General features: G+C 46.4%; 1 protein-coding gene across 1 annotated transcript; it reads right to left on the bottom strand.

Moving 5' to 3' along the window:
• Positions 1-6,434: 6,434 nt before the first annotated feature.
• On the bottom strand, positions 6,435-9,160 carry LOC124694946 (2-hydroxymuconate semialdehyde hydrolase-like). The gene is made up of 4 exons (XM_047227867.1): positions 8,477-9,160; positions 6,885-6,974; positions 6,705-6,772; positions 6,435-6,588 (listed from the first exon to the last, which is right to left on the bottom strand). Exons 1-4 carry the CDS (start codon positions 9,158-9,160, stop codon positions 6,435-6,437), a joined length of 996 nt encoding a protein of 331 aa, XP_047083823.1.
• Between the last annotated feature and the right edge of the window lie 12,450 nt (positions 9,161-21,610).

The following is a 21,610-nucleotide window of genomic DNA, read 5'->3' on the forward strand; positions in this document are numbered from 1 at the left end:
TTGGTGTATAATTTATCTCACTTATAATATACCACTATCTGCTAACATTACTAATATGTTTGGTAATTGGCTGAACAGGGTGAAGAAAAATGATAGAGTTAGGATATGAATTGGTGTATCAGCTTTATGCTGATCTATTTAAACGAGTATGAATGACATTATTTTTAACAAATAGAAGGACACTAATATTTTATAGGTTATCCGATGAGCTACGTATTGGATACAACAATGGGCCTACCTTCTCCCGATGGATCAGAGGGAGCCTATGGTTACTAAATCCAACCGTATGCTAACCGGTTACACATGACTTCTATGTCCATGCTACTGGGTCGTGTCATATTAGTAGGTGTTAGACTGTGTATAGCTTCTGTATACGTGTACGTATTGTACCATTGTAACACACCCATTATATATATAATGTGATAGGCCACCCCTAGAGGGTTGAGCCGGTTCCCCCAATTCTATTGTCTTACATGGTATCAGACTAGTTTTGGTCCTACGCTTCCGCCACCCTAAACCCTAGCCGCCGCCCACCTCCATCGCCGCCCGATCTTCGTCGCCGCCATGGATAGCGCGGCTACCTCCGGCTCCTCCACCGCGGGCTACCTTCCGGCCTCGCTCGCGGCGCTTCTCTCCCGCCCCGTCGACCCCGCTGCCCTGCAGCAGCCTCCGATCGGGACCAGGAGCGTCGGCTCCTTCTTCTCCAACCCGCATGCGCTCATGGTTGCTACCTCCGGCGCCTCTTCTTCGCCCGCTTCCTTGGCCGCCGCCCTTGGGTCTCTGGCCCTCACGTCGATGGAGGGGTCGCCGGCGGGGACGGTTGGATCCTCCGCCACCGGGCTTGCCTTGGTGCACCCTGCCCTCACGGCGTCCGCGCCTCCGGCAGGGTCTGCATCCTCGACGGTGCTATCGCCGCCTGCGGGTGTCACAACTGCGCCCCTGCCCGTGCCGCCCGTCTCTGCCCCCATGGCGTACGCGCCCCCGGCAGTCTTCACAACGGGCTCGTTGCCTCCGCCGTTTCACTTTGGCAACCTCATCACCGTCAAGCTGTCGCCAGACAATTACATCTTCTGGCGTGCGCAGGTTCTGCCGCTCCTTGGGAGCCATTACCTGCTTGGCTACGTCGATGGCTCTCTCCCTTGCCCTCCCGCGCTGGTGGACAGCGTGAACGGTCCGGTCTACAATCCGGCGCACCGTGTTTGGATGGGGCAGGATCAGGCGAACCTCTCCTCCATCCAGGGGTCGCTTACCCCGGCTGTTGCCGGGCTCATTGTCTTTGCCAAGACTTCTCACGAGGCATGGACCATCCTTGAGCGTTCCTTTGCGTCGCAGTCGCAGGCTCGTGCTAGTGCCGTCCGTCGTCAGCTTGGCGAGTGTGAGAAACTCGACACCACGGCCACGAAGTACTACAACAAGGTTAAGTCCCTTGCCGACACGCTGGCATCCATTGGCCAGCCGCTCACGGACTCCGAGTTCAACTCCTTCATCGTCAATGGTCTTGATGAAGAATATGATGGCCTGGTTGAAATCATCAATGAGCGAGGGCACTCCAATCCTATGATGGCTCATGAGATATACTCCCGCCTTCTTCTTACTGAGCAGCGTGTTGAGGCGCGCCGTGCTAGTCGTGGTCGTGGCTCTCCCTCCGCGCATGCTGCCTACAAGGGCGGCTCTTCCGCATCGGGCGCCCCGACGTCCGGCAAGGGGCCTGCGCCGTCCGCGTCCGCGCCTGCTCCTCCTTCGACGCCGCTCGGCGCTGGGGGCGGCGGGTCTGCCATCTCTGCGGTATTGATGGTCATTGGGCGTCCAAGTGTCATCGTCGCTTCCAGAAGAGCTTTCTTGGACTTGGCAATGATGGCCGGGATACGCGCAACAATGCGCGTCAAGCTGCCATGGCTGATCGCCCCGCCCCGCCTTCGAAGTCTCAGGGGCACACTCAGTCCTACTCCGTTGATCCGCATTGGTACATGGATTCTGGGGCAACGGAGCACTTGACGAGCGAGATGGGGAAGCTCCACACCACCGAGCCCTACCATGGGTCTGACAAAGTCCACACCGCCAACGGAGCAGGTATGCACATCTCCCATATTGGTCAAGCATCCCTTCTCACTAGCCATGCAAATAGGAGTCTTCAGCTTCGCAATGTTCTTAGAGTACCATCTGTGACGCGCAATCTTCTTTCAGTTCCTAGACTCACTGTTGACAATAATGTGTTTTGTGAATTTCACCCGTTTGATCTTTTTATTAAGGATCGGGACACGAGGGACGTGCTTCTTAGTGGGCGTCTATGCCAGGGCCTCTATCGTCTGGAGCATCCTGGCGTCTCTCGCGTTTTCAGTGGAGTTCGCGTCTCGCCGTCACAGTGGCATGCTCGTCTTGGTCATCCTGCTACTCCTATTGTTCGCCATGTTTTGCGTCGTCATGAGCTTCCTACCGCACCTAGTAATAAAGATGTATCAGTGTGTGATGCTTGTCAGCAGGGGAAGAGTCATCAACTTCCTTTTTCGGAGTCTATTAGGGAGGTCAAACATCCTCTAGAGCTTGTGTTTTCAGATGTATGGGGCCCTGCCCAAACCTCTGTTAGTGGTCATAATTATTATATCAGTTTCGTTGATGCTTACAGTCGTTTTACTTGGTTTTATCTTATCAAGCGCAAATCTGATGTGTTTGATATTTTTGTTCAGTTTCAAAAACATGTTGAACGCCTTCTCAAGCATAAAATTGTTCATGTTCAGTCGGATTGGGGTGGTGAGTATCGCAACCTCAACTCCTTCTTCCGAGCCGCTTGGGATTGCTCATCGTTTAGCATGTCCACATACACATCAGCAGAATGGCTCTGTAGAACGTAAGCATCGTCATATTGTTGAAACTGGTCTTACTCTTTTGGCCCATGCATCGGTTCCCTTTCGGTTTTGGAGTGATGCGTTCACCACTGCATGCTTTCTCATCAACCGTACTCCCACACGTGTTCTTAACATGAAAACTCCTATTGAACTTCTCTTGAATGAACAGCCTGACTATACTTTCTTTAAAGTGTTTGGCTGTGCTTGCTGGCCGCATCTGCGCCCATATAATAAACGCAAGCTGGAATTTAGGTCCAAAAAGTGTGTCTTTCTTGGCTATAGTTCCCTTCATAAAGGTTACAAATGTCTTCATGTTCCTACTAATCGTGTCTACGTATCTCGGGATGTCGTGTTTGATGAGCGTGTGTTTCCTTTTGCCAAACTCCCTGTTTCCACCGATGAGTCTCCCTCCTTGCATTCATCTTCCATTGCCTCTGGCCAATTTGATGATGTTGCATACTCTCCTGTACTTTTACCTAACCATGGTGCAGGCACTGGACGTGGAGCTCGTTTGGAAATTCTGGAGGTCCCAGAACCTTCGTCGCCGCTGCCATCCGACGCGCACGTCGATCGTGCTGCGCCCCTGCATGGCCTCGGTCCGAGCGCCCATGCACGCTCGCCCGACCCGCCCGCCACGCCGCGGGCTGCCTCGCCTTCTGGCACTGGGCCGGCCTCGCCCCGGTCCTGGACTGCCCCGCCGAGCCCCACGCCTGTCTCGTCCTCGTCGCCAGCCTCTCCTGGACTGCCTCCTTCGCCGAGCAGTTCACCGCTTGTGACGCCTTTGGCAGATCCTGGCTCGGTCTCTCCGACGCGCAGTGCATCGCTCAGTCCCTCGACGACTGGGTCACTGTCGTCGCCATCGCCCAGCCCCTCGTCGGCTGGGCCCTCTCCGTCGACGTCCTCCAGCCCCTCCTCGGCTGCTCCTTCGACATCGACAGCTCCTGTGCTGCGCCCGCATACGCGCAGCCGAAGTGGCATTTTTCGCCCCAAGGAGCGCACTGACGGCACTGTCGCTTGGCATGCTGCGTGTATGGCTGCCGCAATTGCAGATCCGTCCTCCGAGCCCCGCACATACCAGGCTGCTATGAGTATTCCTCATTGGCGAGAGGCTATGGAACAGGAGTATCATGCTCTTCTTCGTAATGAGACGTGGACTCTTGTTCCTCCCCCACCACGAGTTAATGTCATTGATTCTAAATGGGTCTTCAAGGTGAAGAAGCACTCTGATGGGACTATTGAGCGCTATAAAGCGCGTCTTGTTGCTCGCGGTTTTCGACAGCGTTATGGTCTTGACTATGAAGACACCTTCAGTCCAGTGGTCAAGCCTACCACCATCAGGCTTCTTCTCTCTCTTGCGGTCACTCGAGGTTGGTCTCTTCGGCAGCTTGATGTGCAGAATGCCTTTCTTCATGGCTTCTTGGAGGAGGAGGTATACATGCGACAACCACCTGGGTTTTCTGATCCTGATCGTCCTGATCATCTCTGTCGTCTTACTAAAGCACTCTATGGGTTGAAACAAGCTCCTCGGGCCTGGCATGCCCGCCTTGCGACTGCTCTTCGTGCTCATGGTTTTACACCGTCCGCCGCTGACTCCTCATTATTTCTTCTACAGAAGCCTGCAGTCACTATGTACTTGTTGGTGTATGTGGATGATATTATCTTGGTCAGCTCCTCTCAGTTTGCTGCTAATGCTCTTATTCGTTCCCTTGGTGCTGATTTTGCTGTCAAGGACCTTGGGCAACTTCACTATTTTCTTGGAGTGGAGGTTGCTTCTCGTGGTGCTGGACTTATTATGACACAAAAGAAGTACTCTTTGGACTTGCTGCAGCGGGCTGGGATGCTCACATGTAAGCCGACTACTACACCCATGTCTTCTACTGACAAGATTACTGCTGTTGATGGTGCGCTTCTGTCTTCTGAGGATGCAACAGTCTACAGGAGTATTGTTGGTGGTCTACAGTACTTGACGATCACACGCCCAGATATATCTTATGCTCGTCAACGTGAGTTTGTCGGTATTTACAGTGCGCCTCGCGACACTCATTGGTCTGCTGTCAAGCGCATATTGCGCTATGTTCGACTTCACCGTGTCTTATGGCCTTTCTATACGACCGAATCCCTATGGGGTGCTCTCGGCGTATTCGATGCGGACCGGGCTGGCAGTCCGGATGACAGAGCGATCTACGGGGGGCTATGCTGTGTTCTTTGGCTCTACTTTGATCGCCTCGGAGTGCTCGGAAACAAGCTACCGTGTCACGTAGCAGTACCGAAGCTGAGTATAAGGCTGTGGCTGATGCTACTCGCTGAGATCATTTGGGTACAGTCCTTGCTTCAGGAATTGGGTATATCCCAACCGCAGCCTCCTATCCTTTGGTGTGATAACATCGGTGCTACATACCTCTCTGCAAATCCGGTATTTCATGCCCGAACGAAACACATTGAAGTTGACTATCACTTTGTACGGGAACGTGTGTCACGAAGCGATTACGGATCAGGTTCATCTCTTCTAAAGATCAACTTGCGAGACATCTTCACCAAGCCGTTGCCTCTACCACAGTTCGAGGCCTGTAGGCGCAATCTTACCCTTCTCGATTCTTTAGGAAGTGGCTAAGATTGAGGGAGGGTGTTAGACTGTGTATAGCTTCTGTATACGTGTACGTATTGTACCATTGTAACACACCCATTATATATATAATGTAATAGGCCACCCCTAGAGGGTTGAGCCGGTTCCCCCAATTCTATTGTCTTACAGTAGGCTGCAAAATGGATAGTTTCATGTTGCTTTTCACTTTTCGATGGTTGATGCATGTCTCAATCCTATCTGATCTATGATTGTAAACTTTTAAATACTTGAAACACCACAATAAATAAAAAGTTGCGTGCATCTATTGATGCGGAGGCTGGGGTTTTCCCCATTTCGAAAAGAAACTACTCCACTTCACACCAACTCCTTAACATGTCTTTCGATCTCATCCTTAAGGGCAGGTGAATGGCGATAAGGACGTATGGAAAAGGGCTGGACACCCAGAATCAAGGGAGTCTTATGATCACAGGAACGTGGGGGGGAGGTAACCCAGTTGGTTCTTCGAACACATCTTGGAACTGATGTCGCAAAGCTTGAACAATTTGAGGCGCCGCTGATCAAGGGAGGGCATTAAAATTTTAAAGTATTTAGAGGAAGCATAGGTGGTTTAGAGTTCTAAAAAGACCATTTAGATCAAAGAACTCCGAGCTACCGCCTTACGCATTGACACACGGCTAAAAGCGAAACAATGTGCAGATATTTATATTGATTAGTGATGTCAAAATAATTTAGTGTAAATCTATTATACGGTACTACCTCTGTTCCATAAAACAAGGTGAATTTGATATTAGATAGAACATGAAATGTATTTTCATCATATAGTTATATAGCATCATGTTCGTTGATATTTTTTCTACAAACTTAGTTAAACTTCGCACTGTTTAACTTTGAAAAAAAATATACCATGTATACTATGGAACTGAGGTAGTAACTCTGAGTGGGCCGAGGTGGCTAAGCGGTCTTATTACAAACAATGGTGTAGTGGACAATGCAAGTAGCTGCGCAACTCATAGAGAGCTACCACTGATGGAAGGTAATGCATGCTTGTCGGCAGCCAGCAAGAAGTCCAGCACGATCTCGTTGAACCGGGCCGGGTCCTCAAGCTGTGGAGCATGGCCTGTTTCCTTCATGATCTCCACTCTTGCTTTCCCATCCAAAGCCCTGAAAGCAGAGTTGACAAAGTCAATACAAACGGAGACCGTCTGTTCGTCAACAACCTACACGAGCGCACACCATAAGACGACTCAAAGTTCCTGCTTGTGACAAGTTATATATACCTCTGAATTGCAAAAGCCTTCTCCACCGGGAACAATTGGTCATGCTCTCCCCAGACAATTAGCACCTCCTGTGTAGCCATACAAACAACGTGGTGACAAGGTTAGCTGTGGCAGAGCGTTTCAGTGAACGTGTTGGGTGAAATAAATATTTGGTCAGCATATACATACACAGATACAGACCTGAGATAGCGGTGTTACTTGGAACTTGTCCGTGCCGACCGTGATCCCCTTGAAAACATGGCTAAGTTGTTCCCTATTCGTGTAGAGTTTCTGACAGGAGACAACGAATACCATATGATTCAGCATCTAATACAGATATAGTATAGTGGTTTACATCTAGTATCTGTACTGCTATCCTTACGACAGAAAAGCACAGCTGAAATTGTAGGTCAGGCCTCTGACGAAGTAAGACTACTCACAATATAAATATCATAGATAGTATATATCATGCATTTCATGCATACAAAAAGCTAACGTGTCATCATAATTAATGATGAGGAAGAGTATAGTGGTATCATAAGTAGATACCGTATTATATCACGTATAACTAAAAAAATAAATGTCAAATTAGTCTTGTACGCACTTTTGCATTGGTGGTCCCCTTCGCTCGTGGACCGTGGCTTTTTTTATAAAGAAAAAGGAAAACAAAAAGCCAATTGTTATCGTTAGCAAGGTTTTCGGTGTCGAGATACTAAGCAGTATCGTTTTTCCGTCAACATTAATGTATCGTAGGATCGTATCATAGTATCACGATACTATGATATTTCTATTTTTCAAAAATCATTTATGTATTAAATAAAATTATTACCTGGCATATATTTCTTGAAAAGGATACTACCTGGACTTAAAGCAATACTACCACTCCCTTGCGAGAACAGTTTGGCAACTGTTCTTGTAAAGGAGCGGTATATCGTATTCTAGACTTAAAGCATGCAACCCAACGCCACATGAGGGATGCAGAGGTGGAAAATAGTATATTTATTCCACATCGGAAACCAATAAAATGATTACATGCTTATAAGGCTATTTCAACAGGTTAACTAATTCTTTGATTATTTTTAACCTATGTGTGGTATCACCTCTCGAAGAAGTATCGGGATACTATCGATTCAAGGTATTGTATCGCATTTTCATAAAGATACCACTCTATTAGCATATACATTATAATACATATCGTTTCAGTCCGGTAAGATCTTAGTATCGTAAGATACTAGGACCTGTATCGCGATACTGACAACCATAATCATTAGTTAGCTACTAACCTGAGGCGCGCTGATATGAAGCCCACAAACATTGATAGTTTGCACAATGGACTAGCGCCTGAGACATGCGGGGTTGAAGTCCGGGCACGGGGCGTGTGCCCGGGCAACATGAATGTTATATTCGTCAAATAGATGACAAGTTCTCATGCTAAAATCTCAAAAAAATCAGGGTAGGAGAGCTACAACCATCGCTAATGAAAAAACGTAGATTAGAACCCAGATATATATCATTGTTGTTCTCTAATACTGTACTACCAATCCAAGATGGTCTAGTTAATCTTTTAGATCAATATGAAAGCTTATCTACTGACCTCGTTGACTTGAGCCAAAAAAAAACTGTAACAGTTTGATTCAGCACTGTTCACGTTGCAGCAACCCAAGAAAAAATACAGAGCTATGTGTTGTGTAGTGATACGTCGACTGACTTGTTGACTTGACCCTTCGTTACTTTTTCTTCAGGACAAAACAAAGGAGAAGTCGAACGTGGAAGCAGTCCAGAGTGATACGCACCTGGATGAAGTCCCGGAGGACGAAGTCCGGCGACATCATCACCGGCGGCGCGCGGTGCGCTGCCATCTGCATCACCCTCCTCATGGCGGCGGGCTCGGCTGGAAGAAGCAGCTCGTGCACGGCGCCCCACTCTTCGCCGGCCCTCTTCAGGAACTCGCGGTCGTCGGCCGCCGTCTTGAGCACGTCCGAGCTCGCGATCACCACGGGGCCGACTCTCCCGGGCCCCGCCGCGCGCGCTAGCCAGTACGCCACGAACCCGCCGTAGCTCGTCCCCGCTACGGCCACGCGCTTGCCCTTCAGCCCCTCCATTGAGTCCAGCAGCGCCGCGAGCGCAGCCGCCTGGGTGGCCTCCGACGGCGGGGGCGCCGTGGGGTAGTCCCACGAGCTGCCGCCGAAGCCGAGCAGGTCTGGGACGATGATGTGGAATTGGCGGGACAATGGACTTACCTGGCAGCGCCACTGCCAAGTGGCCTGAGGGCCAAAGCCGTGAATAAGCAGCAAAGGCGGGAGCTTCGACTCGCCCGGCGGAGCCCAGTAGTGCACGGTGCAGGTCGACGACGACTTGCCGTCGCCGCCGTCGTAGGGGTAGGGGAGCGTGACGGAGTGGGGGCGGAGGCCGGCCGCGAGGAATTCGCGGCGGGTGAAGTAGTCGATGAGCGGCACGAGGCTGAGGGTTGCCCCCATGGCTGTAGCTGGTGGTCCTTCCGGCCTTACCAAGCAGAGCAGCACACCACAGCCTCAAGTTCTTGAAAGAGAGTGAAATCCAAGTGACGAGCTGGCCGGGGGAGCTTAGCTTAAATGGAGGAGACCACCTTGTAGGACAAATGGAGGGTTCACAGCATTCCGAGTTTGCAAGGGAAGAAGGGTTGTTGAACACCAAACGTACCCTCTTTCAAGTTAGGAAATATAACAGTATCATAATTAAGTGCAAGTAAGAAAATGTCGGCTAGCTAGTATGGTGTTCTCAGTGGGGCGGCGAAGCTTCTTTTCTTTTATTTTGACCGGGGTTGATGCTGTACTGATGTTGACAACCCATGAATGTACAACACATGCTATCAAAAAACTTCCCATCCACTCTTCAAGATTAGTGTATTTCATTGACAAGTTGCACCGCCAGTCTTCGTCTCCTCTGTAGTTCATTGAAAAATTGCACTGCCAGTTTTTTCTCAAAAAAAAAACTATAAATGTTTGTCTTATTCTTGATACCGAGAAAGAATCATGGATTCTTCGTTTGACCATGCATGGGTTGGTGTAAATACATGAGATTCTCAAGAAAATGTCATTCATGACATAGAGAATTGATTTCTTCTGTCAATAACCATTTGGTTCATATCCTTTTGTTGGAACCGTGATCGCTCAAATTATTTGTCCATGATTTCACCAATTTTCACTTCCATAGTAACAATCATGTTTGGTACATTAAATGTTATGTATAATTTGTTTAACATTATGCTTGATCCATGATGTAGTAGTATGTGAGACTCCCCATATGGCGGATAGTAGTAGATCATTCGATCATGCAACCACTCACTTTGCTAGGCCTCAAAGGAGGAGGGTCACAATATGTCGTGTGTGCGAGAACGTGCACACCGGTGTTCTCACCCCCCGTATTTGTTCGGTAGTGGGCGCGAAGAGCTGCTACCAAGGATCGAGCGATGCAAGCACAAAGAAACAAGAGATACCCCCTTCCTTCTCCTCCGTTCCACATCCCCAAGTCTCTAATCCTCTAACCTTTTGCTATTGAGTCTTCGACCTCCGTTTATACCACAAGGGGTTACCATATGGGATAGCTGCATGTTTGATACCTACACTAACAATTAGTGGCCGGCCGCCAAGGTGCAAGCTGGCGGCATAGCTGTCTGCGAGCCTCATGGTTGGTGACGACGCGACGTCCTTGAGTCGTCTTGTCGTCCTGCTTTCGCGTGCATGGTGGCAGGACCCATAAGCCTCATGGGCATTGAATGCTCCTGTACTATTCCCAGGGAGATGGCGACACATGTCTGCCATGTCGTTTCTGAGGTGGACACATCTTCGTACCCTGGGAACGCACAGAGCGGATCGATCGAGGTGTAGAACCCAGGATGCGCTCCCTCCCACGAAGCGCCTCTTTGTGTGGTGTCGTTGTTGATGGGACACGCAGCGCGAACATTTGCATGTGTTCTAGCAAGGGTTCCCGAGCCGCCTGCCGGGAAAGATTCGTGACTTCCAGGGAGGTCCCCTGAGGCGAGCTCCTCGAAGATGTCTTGAGGCTAGCACCAAAGACATGTTCGAGAAGCTCTACTGCTAGAGCTTCCCCTTTCCAACCTTGCTAGAGCCGTTGTCCAGACGCTCTTTTCTTGAAGATGTAGATCTTGTAGGTCCCAACGCTCTTCCTGTGTCCACCGTGATGAAGAGAGAGGGTGCACATTGGGTGTATTTATCCTAGGTGCTCTGCTTCTGACATCGTCTATGGGGCTGCTCAGGACGTTCATAAGCATGCCTTCCTTCGGGAGATGGTTAATCTAGCAAAGGATAAACCACACCCTATTATTATAGGAGGCGATTTTAACTTGCGTAGATATCCTCATGAGAAGAGTAAAGGTAGTTTCGACAACCATTGATCTTTTTTATTCAATGTTGTTATTGATAATTTGGATTTAAGGGAGATTTCAATGGTTGGGAGACAGTTTACCTGGGCAAACAATCTCCCAGAGCCAACTTATGAAAAGTTAGATCGAGTATTGATGGATTCAGATTGGGAACTAAAATTTCCTCTGGTCTCAGAATGGGTTCTACCTAAACTTGAGGCTTTGTTGGATCAGGCTCCTATTCTTTTGACCACTGGAGCACCAGCGCCACAGCGTAGACGTCCGTTCAAATTTGAACTTGGATGACTATATGAGAATGGTTTCTCGGATTTGGTTAAGAATGTATGGGGCAAGCCAGTCGCTGGGTCGACCCCTATCCAAAGGTGGAACGATAAACTATACTCCATGTGTAGATAACTTCGGGGTGGGCTCGGCACGTGACTAGGCAGTTTAAACAAGAGAAACTCAGCCTATCATCTTATGTTGATGATTTAGAGGCAATCGCTAAAGTAAGACCGTTGACGACGCATGAAATTGATCTTCAAAGTCAGTACCGTGCAAAGTTAGCTGGTCTCCTGCACGAGGAGGAACTCAAATGGTACCAATGGTTTTAGGCTCAGTTCTTGCTGGAAGGTGATTCAAATATGAGATACTTCTATAGTGTTGCCAATGGCAGACACAGGAAGAAACTCATTCAGTTTTTGGTTCAGGACGAGGGTACAATTGAAGGACATGAGCAGCCCGATTTGTACATTACGTCTTATTACAAAGGTTTGTTTGGCGCCCCAGATGGATCGGATGTATTCTTGGATGAATCCATGATAGATGACATTCCTCAAGTGACTCCAGAAGAAAATTATATCCTTACCGCTCCTTATTCCTAAGAGGAGACAAGGCAGATTGTTTTCCAAATGGAACACAATAAGACGCCAGGTCCCGATGGTTTTCTGGCTGAGTTCTAACAAACCTTCTAAGTCGCTATAAAGTGTGAGTTGGTGGCTTTGTTTGTCGAACTTCATGTTGGGGAACTTGAATTGTTCCGTATCAACTTTGGTGAGATTATCCTATTACCAAAAGTTAAAGATGGAGAACAGATGCAACAATATATAACAATTTATCTACTTAATGTTTGCTATAAGATTTTCACCAACTTAAATACTATTAGGCTCAACTCGGTGGCTGATCACGTGGTGCGCCCCACTGGGACTTCTTTTATGCAAGGTCGATACATCCTTGATGGTGTTGTGACCTTGCATTAAATAATCCATGTGTTGCATCGCAAAAAGTTGAATGGAGTTATTCTCAAAATCGACTTTGAAAAAGCCTATGATAAAGTAGAGTGGTTTTTTCTTCAACAAAACTCAAAATGTAAGGTTGTTCTGATAAGTGACGTGCTTTAATTAATTAACACCTTTGTTTTTGGAGAAAGTTTTGTTATCAAGGTCAATGATGATGTCGGTAAATACTTTCAGACAAAGAAAGGTTTGAGGTAAATCGATCCATTATCTCCAATGTTTTTTTAACACTGTGGCGAATATGTTGGCCATCTTAATTGAGCGAGCTAAAGTTGATGGTCAAATTGAAGGAGTGGTTCCTCATTTAGTTGATGGTGGACTGTCTATTCTTCAATATGCCGATAACATAATTCTTTTTATGGAGCATGATCTGGAAAAAGTGCAAAATATGAAGTTAATACTTCAGAGTTTGAGCATTTGTTAGGTCTTAAGATTAATTTCCCCAAAAGTGAATTGTTTTGTTTTGACGAGGCTCAGGACGAGGCGAACCTATATAACGAACTTTTCGGATGTGGGCTAGGAAGTTTTAATCAGTTAGTTGGGCATTCTGATCCATTATTGGAGGCTCACGCTAGCGGAATGAAAACTAGTAGAGGAAGGACCGCATAAGCGCCTTAGTAGCTGGAAAGGAAAATTGCTTTCTCTAGGCGGAAGATTAGTCCTCATAAATTTAGTACTCACAAACATGGTACTATATATGATTTATTTCTACCAGTTTCCCAAAGGAGTCTAGCATAGATTGGATTATTTCCGTTCCAGATTCTTTTGGCAAGGAGATAGTGAGCAGAAGAAATATTGGTTGACTAAATATATTGTCGTTTGCCATCCAAAATATTAAGGTGGACTTGTTGGTCATGATCTTGAAATTAAGAACAAGGCCCTCTTAGCAAAATGGCTAGCTAGATCATTAACTGAGGATGGCGTATGGCAAAACTTGTTGCGGAGAAAGTATATCGGCTCAAATGCGATTTCTCAAGTTATTTGGAAATCTGAAGATTCTCATTTTTGGCTCGGTATTAGGGCAACTAAGAAGCACTTTTTGACATACAGTTCTTTTTTTTCATCAGGGATGGGTCTGAGATAAGGTTTTGAAGGATAAATGATTGGGAGCAACCATCCTTCGAGAACAATATCCATCTTTGTACAATATTGTTCGTCTACATTACAGAAAGTGATGGAAACATCTCCACCATCTATGATGTTCATGCGTGATCTTATTGGACCTCAGTTGGCTTCTTGGAATGAATTGCTACAACGGTTAGCTTCAGTCTAGTTGGTACATGGGTCTAATGAATTTTGCCGTGGACTTAACAAGAATGGTGTATTCTCCGTAGGGTCCATGTATAAATCCTTAATCAAACCCATCCAACCGATGTTGAATAATAAATCCATTTGAAAGATGAAGATACCATTGAAAACTAAGGTTTTTGTGTGGTACCTTCGCGTGGTGTTATTCTTACTAAAGACAACCTTACAAAACACAACCGGCATGGGTGTACAAAATATGTTTTCTGTCATGAAGACGAGATAATAAAACACCTTTTCTTCCAGCGTCGGTTCGCTAGTTCTCCATGGTCAATCATTCAGATATGTTCTACTTTATACCCCCTCCCCCTCACAGTGTTGCAAATATTATTGGCAAATAGCTAAACGCGGTGGATTCTAGGTTTAAGATTCTTATAAGAGTGGGAGCGATAGCAGTTATATTGTCGCTTTGGCTATGTAGGAATGACAATGTTTTTAATGATAAAAGTTCTTCTCTTATGCAGGTCATCTACCGGTGTATGCCTTTGCTCCGTTTATGATCGTCGCTTCAACGCTTGGAGGATCATGACTTATTTAAGGAGGCGTATACACGTTTGGAGAATATGGCAAAGGAGTTTATTACCCAACATAGTTGGCTGCATAATCGTAGTATTACGGCCTGTGGTGACCCTGCATACCACTGCATGTTGTAGTATGCCAGTCGTTGATATAACATTCGCGAAGTACCATTCCGCAAATATTACATCCCTCAGAGTAGTACAACAGAACATAGCAGGGTCCATAACTCATTCACATATTATTACAATCATCATACACAAGTCGTCTTGGAGCTCCTCTTGGGTCTTAAGAGGATAACTCTTGGGTTCGAGGTGAACCCAACTTAGCTTACAATACCATAGTCTCATTAAACTAAACATTTATTTAATCGAGCAGCTACATGGTAAGAGTTTGTGCTTGCTCGGCTACTACTACTCCTCGGATATCTCTAGGCTTGTTCTCCTCCGGAAGCCTCCCGGATCCGTAGACGATGATGTAGTCTACGCCTTCAACACCTCACGAGAGGTCGGGTTCTTCATAGCCGATGATCTCGGCTCCTTCATTGTTGTCGCAGTCCTCCTCCGGACGATTCGGACAATCTAAGCATGGGGTTTAAGAGTGGTATGAGTACGAGCGTACTCAACAAGTTCATTATAGATAAGAGGTGTTTAATGCACTAGCTACGATATTAGACCAGAAAGTCTAATACCAATGCAAGTTTTGATAAACATTTCTTCAAGAGATTGCTTTTATTTCAAAGAGCTATGTCCGTCGGCCTTCACCGGTTTACTAGAACTTCATGGAGCTCCTTTCCGGCCGCGTTCGCAGTTCCTCAATCCGGAACGAGGGAGTGACGGGTCACGGTTCTTACACTCTGCGAGAGGTGTGTTGCTTTACCCATAAGAGATCTTATCCTTGGTGCCAACCGGGCAGCTTTCCCGTCCACACTTCCTTCGGTGTGAGGCCCGGTATAAGGTCTAGCCAATTATGTTCCTCCGCTACCTCGAACACCCACCCTTTTGTAAGATTGTCCTCCCCTATATCCATGATGAGACCGTTCCGGGCATTCATATGCCTTCCCCTATCATCATGGATAGACCGTTCCGGACACCTTACAATCCCTCATAGACCGCAATACCGTGGGGACTTAAGGCTTCCCCAGCCTACCGCTTGTTCTTCGAACGACAAGTGTCTACGGACTGTGCCGTGGGGACTTAAGGCTTCCCCGACCTACCGCTTGCCGCCGACGAAACAAGTGTCTACGGTAAAGCGCATCCGTTGATGAACGAGAGGTGGAAACACTTTTGACTACTCCAGTCCCACTCCGGATCTTATGGTTAACACGGATATTACGGCACAAGAATCGTTGGCGACATTTGTTGTTTAATCCTAGATGGATATAAACCCGTGCAATGGAACCTCCACCATATCAACACAATCCATGGTTCCATTGCCCACCACTTAGTCATATTCATAGTTATGAAAGTAGTGGTTTTGATTTTTGTGCAATAGTGATAATCATAATACTTTGCAAGTAATTTGATAGAAATACTCAAATGACATGAGCAAGTGATGAACTTGCACGAACAACTGCAAAGCTCTGCGAGTTGGTAGGTATGGACTGACCCTTGTCCTCTTGTTCTGAAAAATAGCATCATTGTCCGATAAGGGCAATGGTTAAAGAAGCGATTATGCATGATTCCATTTTTAGGGTTTGTTCCCCCTTCAGATGTTGTTAGTATTTCATGTAAGAGGTTAATACTAAGAATGATTTGGGAATCCTTGATTTAGAGTAAAATACAACCTTGAAATGTTGTCAAGGTGTTTTGAAGTCCAAAGGCATTAATAGACTTATTTTTGTTATTGAAAAATATATATGTGATTTAAATGATTATTTAAATCCTCAAATTAAGACTCATTCTTAATTGTCTTCAAAAATTCTCTTTGATATTTTATTTAGGTAGAGAATTTTATGCTGATCAATTATCATATTTTTAATTATTTTTTTAGAGCTGTTAAATAATTATAGTGATTTTCCAAAGTTTGTGCATTTAAAGTGAATTTGTGAAATGGCAGAAATGCCCACAGGCCCCACCTGTCGGGGTGGCCCAACGGTTTGGCTAGACCAGCTCGGGTCCAACCGAGCCCGAGCGGTCGGTCGCTCACTTCCTCTCCACGCGCCGCTCGTCCTAACCCTAATCCTCTCCCTTGCTGCGGCGACTCGCGTCGCCTCCGCCGTCGCCGGATTAGTCCGACCAACTCCGGCGGTCGCCGCCGGCGAGATGCGGCGCATCCGATCCGCCGTTCAACGGCGCTTCGGATCCACCGCGCCGATCCGTGCTTCGCTGCTTCCACGTCGCGTCCCCCTTCGCCTCTGCTCGCCTGTCGTGGTGTCTTTGGGGCGAGTTGGTCGCCGCCGACGCGCCCGGTGCCGAGGCCGTGTGCCTCGCCGTGCTCGTCTTGGAGCTTCCGCGCTTCGGCGACCGCCTGGCTTGGCCATGGCTTGGCGGCTGCCGTGGCCGGGCTGTGCCGCCGTACCGCCATGGTGACGCCGCCGCGCGGCTCCGGGTTAGTACGCCTCCATCATCTCCCTTCTTACCTTCTCCTCGATGCTATGCTCTAGTCCCCAGCCTGCCTCTCCTCATGGAGATGCCGGCCTTGCCATCTTCTTGTTGTGCTTGGCTTACTTGCTGTTGCCACGGATCCTAGCTTGATGTCTTTGTCTTGTTCTTGCTCAATTGCTCATTGTGCTCCCTAGCTATTTACGTTTATTGTAAACTTTGGTCTGTGGTCCTTCTGTGATTGCTCATGAGCCTCCGGTGATGCTCATGGCCTCACTGGGTGTGCTTAATCTAGTCCTAGGCTTAGTTGTGGTGGTTAATTATTGCATACTTGCAATTGCCAGTGCCCCTGGTGAGATCCTATCTGTGCTTCAATTCATTTATCTGTGATGCAATTGTTTAATTAATTGGTTCATACTTGATGCCAGTAATGCCTTAGCATGCTCTGGCATGCTCTAGCCAACACCTGATGATCATATGATCATCAGTTGCTTGTAATATCTTGCTTGTGTTGTGTACTGCACCACATGCTACTCAACTTTGTGATGTGTGTGTGTCACACAGGTTTGCTCTGGTGTGTGCTGGTGCTGGTTTAAACCTCACCTGTTGCTTGCAATGATCCATTGGATCATCAGCAAGGCTCTGATGCTTTGATTATTTGTATTGTTCACTTATCTGTATTGTCTGGATTTACTGGAATGGATAAGTGATGTGAACTGCTTTGCAGTTGTGATCATCCAATTGATTATGACAGGGCTAGATGGATGCCAACACCTTGTTGTGTACCCTAGCCCTAAACTGAATCCATATGGATAGTGATGTGTGGGTTCTTGTGCTGGGCTGTAGGTTGAGGTAGTCCTAGCGACAACTTGTGATCTTGTCAAGGATAGCTCCCTTCTCCTGTGGCTTTACTGTGATGGATAGATGCTTTACGGCTGATCATGTTTGACTGCCGGAAGCCCTTTGATGTTGACAAAACTAGTAGAAACTGGTGTTTCTACCATTCCGATGGTGTAGCTAGGTCTGTTAGGTGCTTGGTGACTTTGAATGGCTTTATAAGGATTGAATCCATGATGGATTTCTCTGGTTGTGTCATCTGTGTTGACACAACCGGTGTTCCCATGGTTGTTTTCCTTCTAGCCTTTGCTTTATTTACTAGCACCAAATGGTTTTGCAACCAAATGATGATATATCCAGGTTTTCCCACCCTTTTGTGTGCTTGTGCTAATGCCTGTGCAATATATGAACAAAACCCTCTGGTTTGTTCATGATGATGTGTATACCTCACTCCAGCTCCTAGAATGAGTTGTTGGTGTAGAGGTTTTGCTTCTGTGTGGATCTTGTGGTGGATTTACTTGCCCTGCTCCTCCTGGTGATCTTGTGAGGCTTGATTTGGTTCAGTGGTGATCTTTGGACAGGTTGAACAGCTCTGGTTGTTCTTCCTGTTCTTGGTGTTCTTACCCTTTGGAGATTCTGCCGATGGATTGGCTAGGGTTCACTGTTGAAGAGGTTTATATATGGCTGTCCTCTAACCTCAGCTGGTCGACGGCTCACGCTTGCCACCCTTGTGACTCACTTGTGTGTGTGTGCGGCATGCACAAGCGGTGCACGGTGTTGAGCATGCACACCGATGTGTGTCTTTGCTTGTGTGTCTGTGTGAACCGAGATCCTGTGAACTTGGCTCTGGAGAGGATCGGCTCGGGCTGATTGACCATATCCCCTACATTTCATTTTTACGTTAACTTGCCAAGTGGCTTTGCCACTTGGCTTAATAATTTGCTTGTTGTGTATGTGTGCGGGTATCAAGTGCTTGATCGGGATGAACTCAAGATCATCAAGATCAAAGAATTCATGAAGATCACAATGTAGTTTAGGGCATTTAGAGATCTTGTAATTTGCCTTTTCCTTTTCCTATTTATTCAATTCTTGTAATATGTTGTAATTTCATATTTCAAATCTGAATATTGTAAAGACAATGTATTATGTGTGTGTTGATCAATAAAGCTCAAGGTTTCTCTAATGAGCTTTATTATTTATATAATTGTATTGTTTATTATTGATTATTTACCTAATGATTTTCCTTAATTGTATTATTTAGGATAATTATTTAATGTTTGAATTTGAAATTCAAATTCAACCTTGTTTTGAATTCAATCATGTCATAACATTTAGAATTCAATCATGTGAACTCTCCCCTCTCTTCTCGAAAACCCTAAACTAGTGAAGTGAGAAGCAAGTTTGTCGCACTCTCGAAACCCTAACCCTGTAAGGTGTCGAGAGAGAAACTTGTCCCCCTTCGATGCAGTTTTTTGTTTAAAAGCGCGAAATTTCCCCAGAATTTACTATGCAATGCACATCCCTTTCTAAAATCTACCCCTTGATCGTCTCTAAACCTGGGACATTACAGCCTTTCCCCCTTAAAGAAAACTTCGTCCCGAAGTTGTGGTTGTAATACCGAACAGCTCGGGGTATGTTTTCCTCGGGTCCTCCTCTTTTTCCCGGGTGGCTTCCCTCTCGGGGTGATGCTTCCATTGTATCTTGCAATACTTGATCGCCTTATTTACGAGTTGTTTCCGGCTTTCCTCGAGAATCTTAGGCTGGCTTCTCGATGTATGTCAAGTCTGGTTGTAACTCGAGCTCCTCATGTGATATTGGTTCATACGGGGTCTTCAAACATTTCCGAAGTTGTGACACATGGAATACATTATGGACTTGAGCTAACCTTCCCGGTAGATCCAACTCAAAGGCTAAACCTCGATTTTGACTCAGTATCTTGAAGGGTCCTATGTACCTAGGGCTCAACTTTCCTTTTACTCCGAATCTCTGAAGTCCTTTCATCGGGCTTACCTTAAGATATACCATGTCTCCAACTTGTGGCTCCCACGTCCTTCTCTTCTGATCGGCGTAACTCTTTTGCCGGCTCCGGGCTATCTTGAGCCTGTCTCTGATAATGTCAATGATTTGTTGTTTTTCCTTGACATAATCAGGGTTGAACTCTTTGCTTGCTCCGGCTTCATACCAACATATGGGTGATCTACACTTCCTTCCATACAAAGCTTCAAATGGTGCCATCTTGATGCTTGCTTTGATAACTATTGTTGTATGAAAACTACTGCTAAAGGTAGATGCTCCTCCCATGATCCTCCGAAGTCTAGGGCACAAGCCCTAAGCATATCTTCTAAGATCTGATTGGTTCTCTCGGTTTGTCCGCTTTGTTTGTGGGTGATAAGCGGTACTATAATCCAATTTGGATCCCAAAGCTTCGTGGAGTTGCTTCCAAAATGCTGATGTGAACACGGATCCTCGATCCGATACTATCTTCTTAGGTACTCCATGCTTACTCACGATCTCCTTGATGTAAAGATCAATGAGTTTCTCTCCTTTGTCCTGTTGATTTCTTGCTAAGAAGTGTGCACTTTTCGTCAACCGGTCCACGATTACCCATATCATGTCCTTCTTTTTATTAGTCATGGGTAGTCCGGTGATGAAATCCATCCCTATTTCCTCCCATTTCCACTCTGGAATAGGTAGAGGTTGTAACTTCCCTGCCGGACTACGATGTTCAGCCTTCACTCGTTGACGGGTATGGCATTACTGCAACATATTGTGCTATCTCTCTCTTCATATTATTCCACCGAATAGTTCCTTTAGATCCATATACATCTTTGTACTTCCCGGATGTATGGAATATGGTGTTTGATGAGCTTCTCGGAGTATTACTTCCTTAATTTCAGCAATATCCGGAACGCAAATTCTTTTCTGGAACCACAATGATCCAGATTCTCCACGATGAAATTCTGATGGTCTTCCCTCATCTATTCTCCTCATCTCTTCTACAATGAATGGATCGTCCAACTGACCCATCATTATCTCATTCTTCGAGTTGACATTCAACTCATCGGCTACTTGCAACGCCGATAATCCTTCATGGGCTTCCTTCTCCCAAAGTTGTATTTGGGCTTGGCTTATTTCCTTCCTCAACTCCGGTGATATTTCTTGTTCTACTCCTCCGGTACTCTTTCTACTCAGGGCATCTGCTACAACATTAGCCTTCCCTGGTGTGTAATTAATTGTCAGATCATAGTCCTTAATCAATTCTAGCCATCTTTTCTGCCTCATGTTGAGTTCCTTCGAGTGAAGAAATATTTGAGGCTTTTATGGTCTGTATAGAGCTCACACTTAGCTCCATAGAGAAAATGTCTCCAAGTTTTGAGTGCAAATACGACTGCTGCTAATTCCAAGTCATGTGTTGGATAGTTTACTTCATGAGGTCTGAGTTGCCTCGATCCATAAGATATCACTTTCCGATCTTGCATGAGTACACAACCCAATCCATGTTTGGATGCGTCACAGTACACGGTGTAGTCCTTGCCGACTTCGGGACCTGCTAACACCGGTGCTTTGTGGTGAGTTTCTCTTTTAGAGTTTGAAAACTCTTCTCACACTCCTCGACCACACGAATGGTGTGTTCTTTCTTAACGGCTTTGTCATTGGTCCTGCTATCTTGGAGAATCCTTCAATGAATCTCCGATAATATCCTGCCATTCCTAGGAATCCTCGGATTTCCTTGACGAGTCTTGGGTGCTTCCCATTCTAAAGCTGCTTGCTACCTTGCTCGGGTTGACGGCGATTCCCTCTTTGCTAATGACATGACCAAGAAATTCCACTTGATCTAGCCAAAATTCACATTTGCTGAGTTTGGCATAGAGTTGATGTTCCCTTAGTGTTTGCAACACTAACCTCAAATGTTCGGCATGTTCTGCCTTGTTCTTGGAATATATCAAGATATCATCGATGAATACGATGACAAACTTGTCAAGATATGGCATGAAGATCTTATTCATGAGATTCATGAATATTGCTGGGGGCATTGGTTAATCCAAAAGGTACTACAAGGTATTCATGGTG

This window comes from Lolium rigidum, chromosome 3, assembly GCF_022539505.1.
Source record: "Lolium rigidum isolate FL_2022 chromosome 3, APGP_CSIRO_Lrig_0.1, whole genome shotgun sequence".
Lineage (NCBI taxonomy): Eukaryota > Viridiplantae > Streptophyta > Magnoliopsida > Poales > Poaceae > Lolium > Lolium rigidum.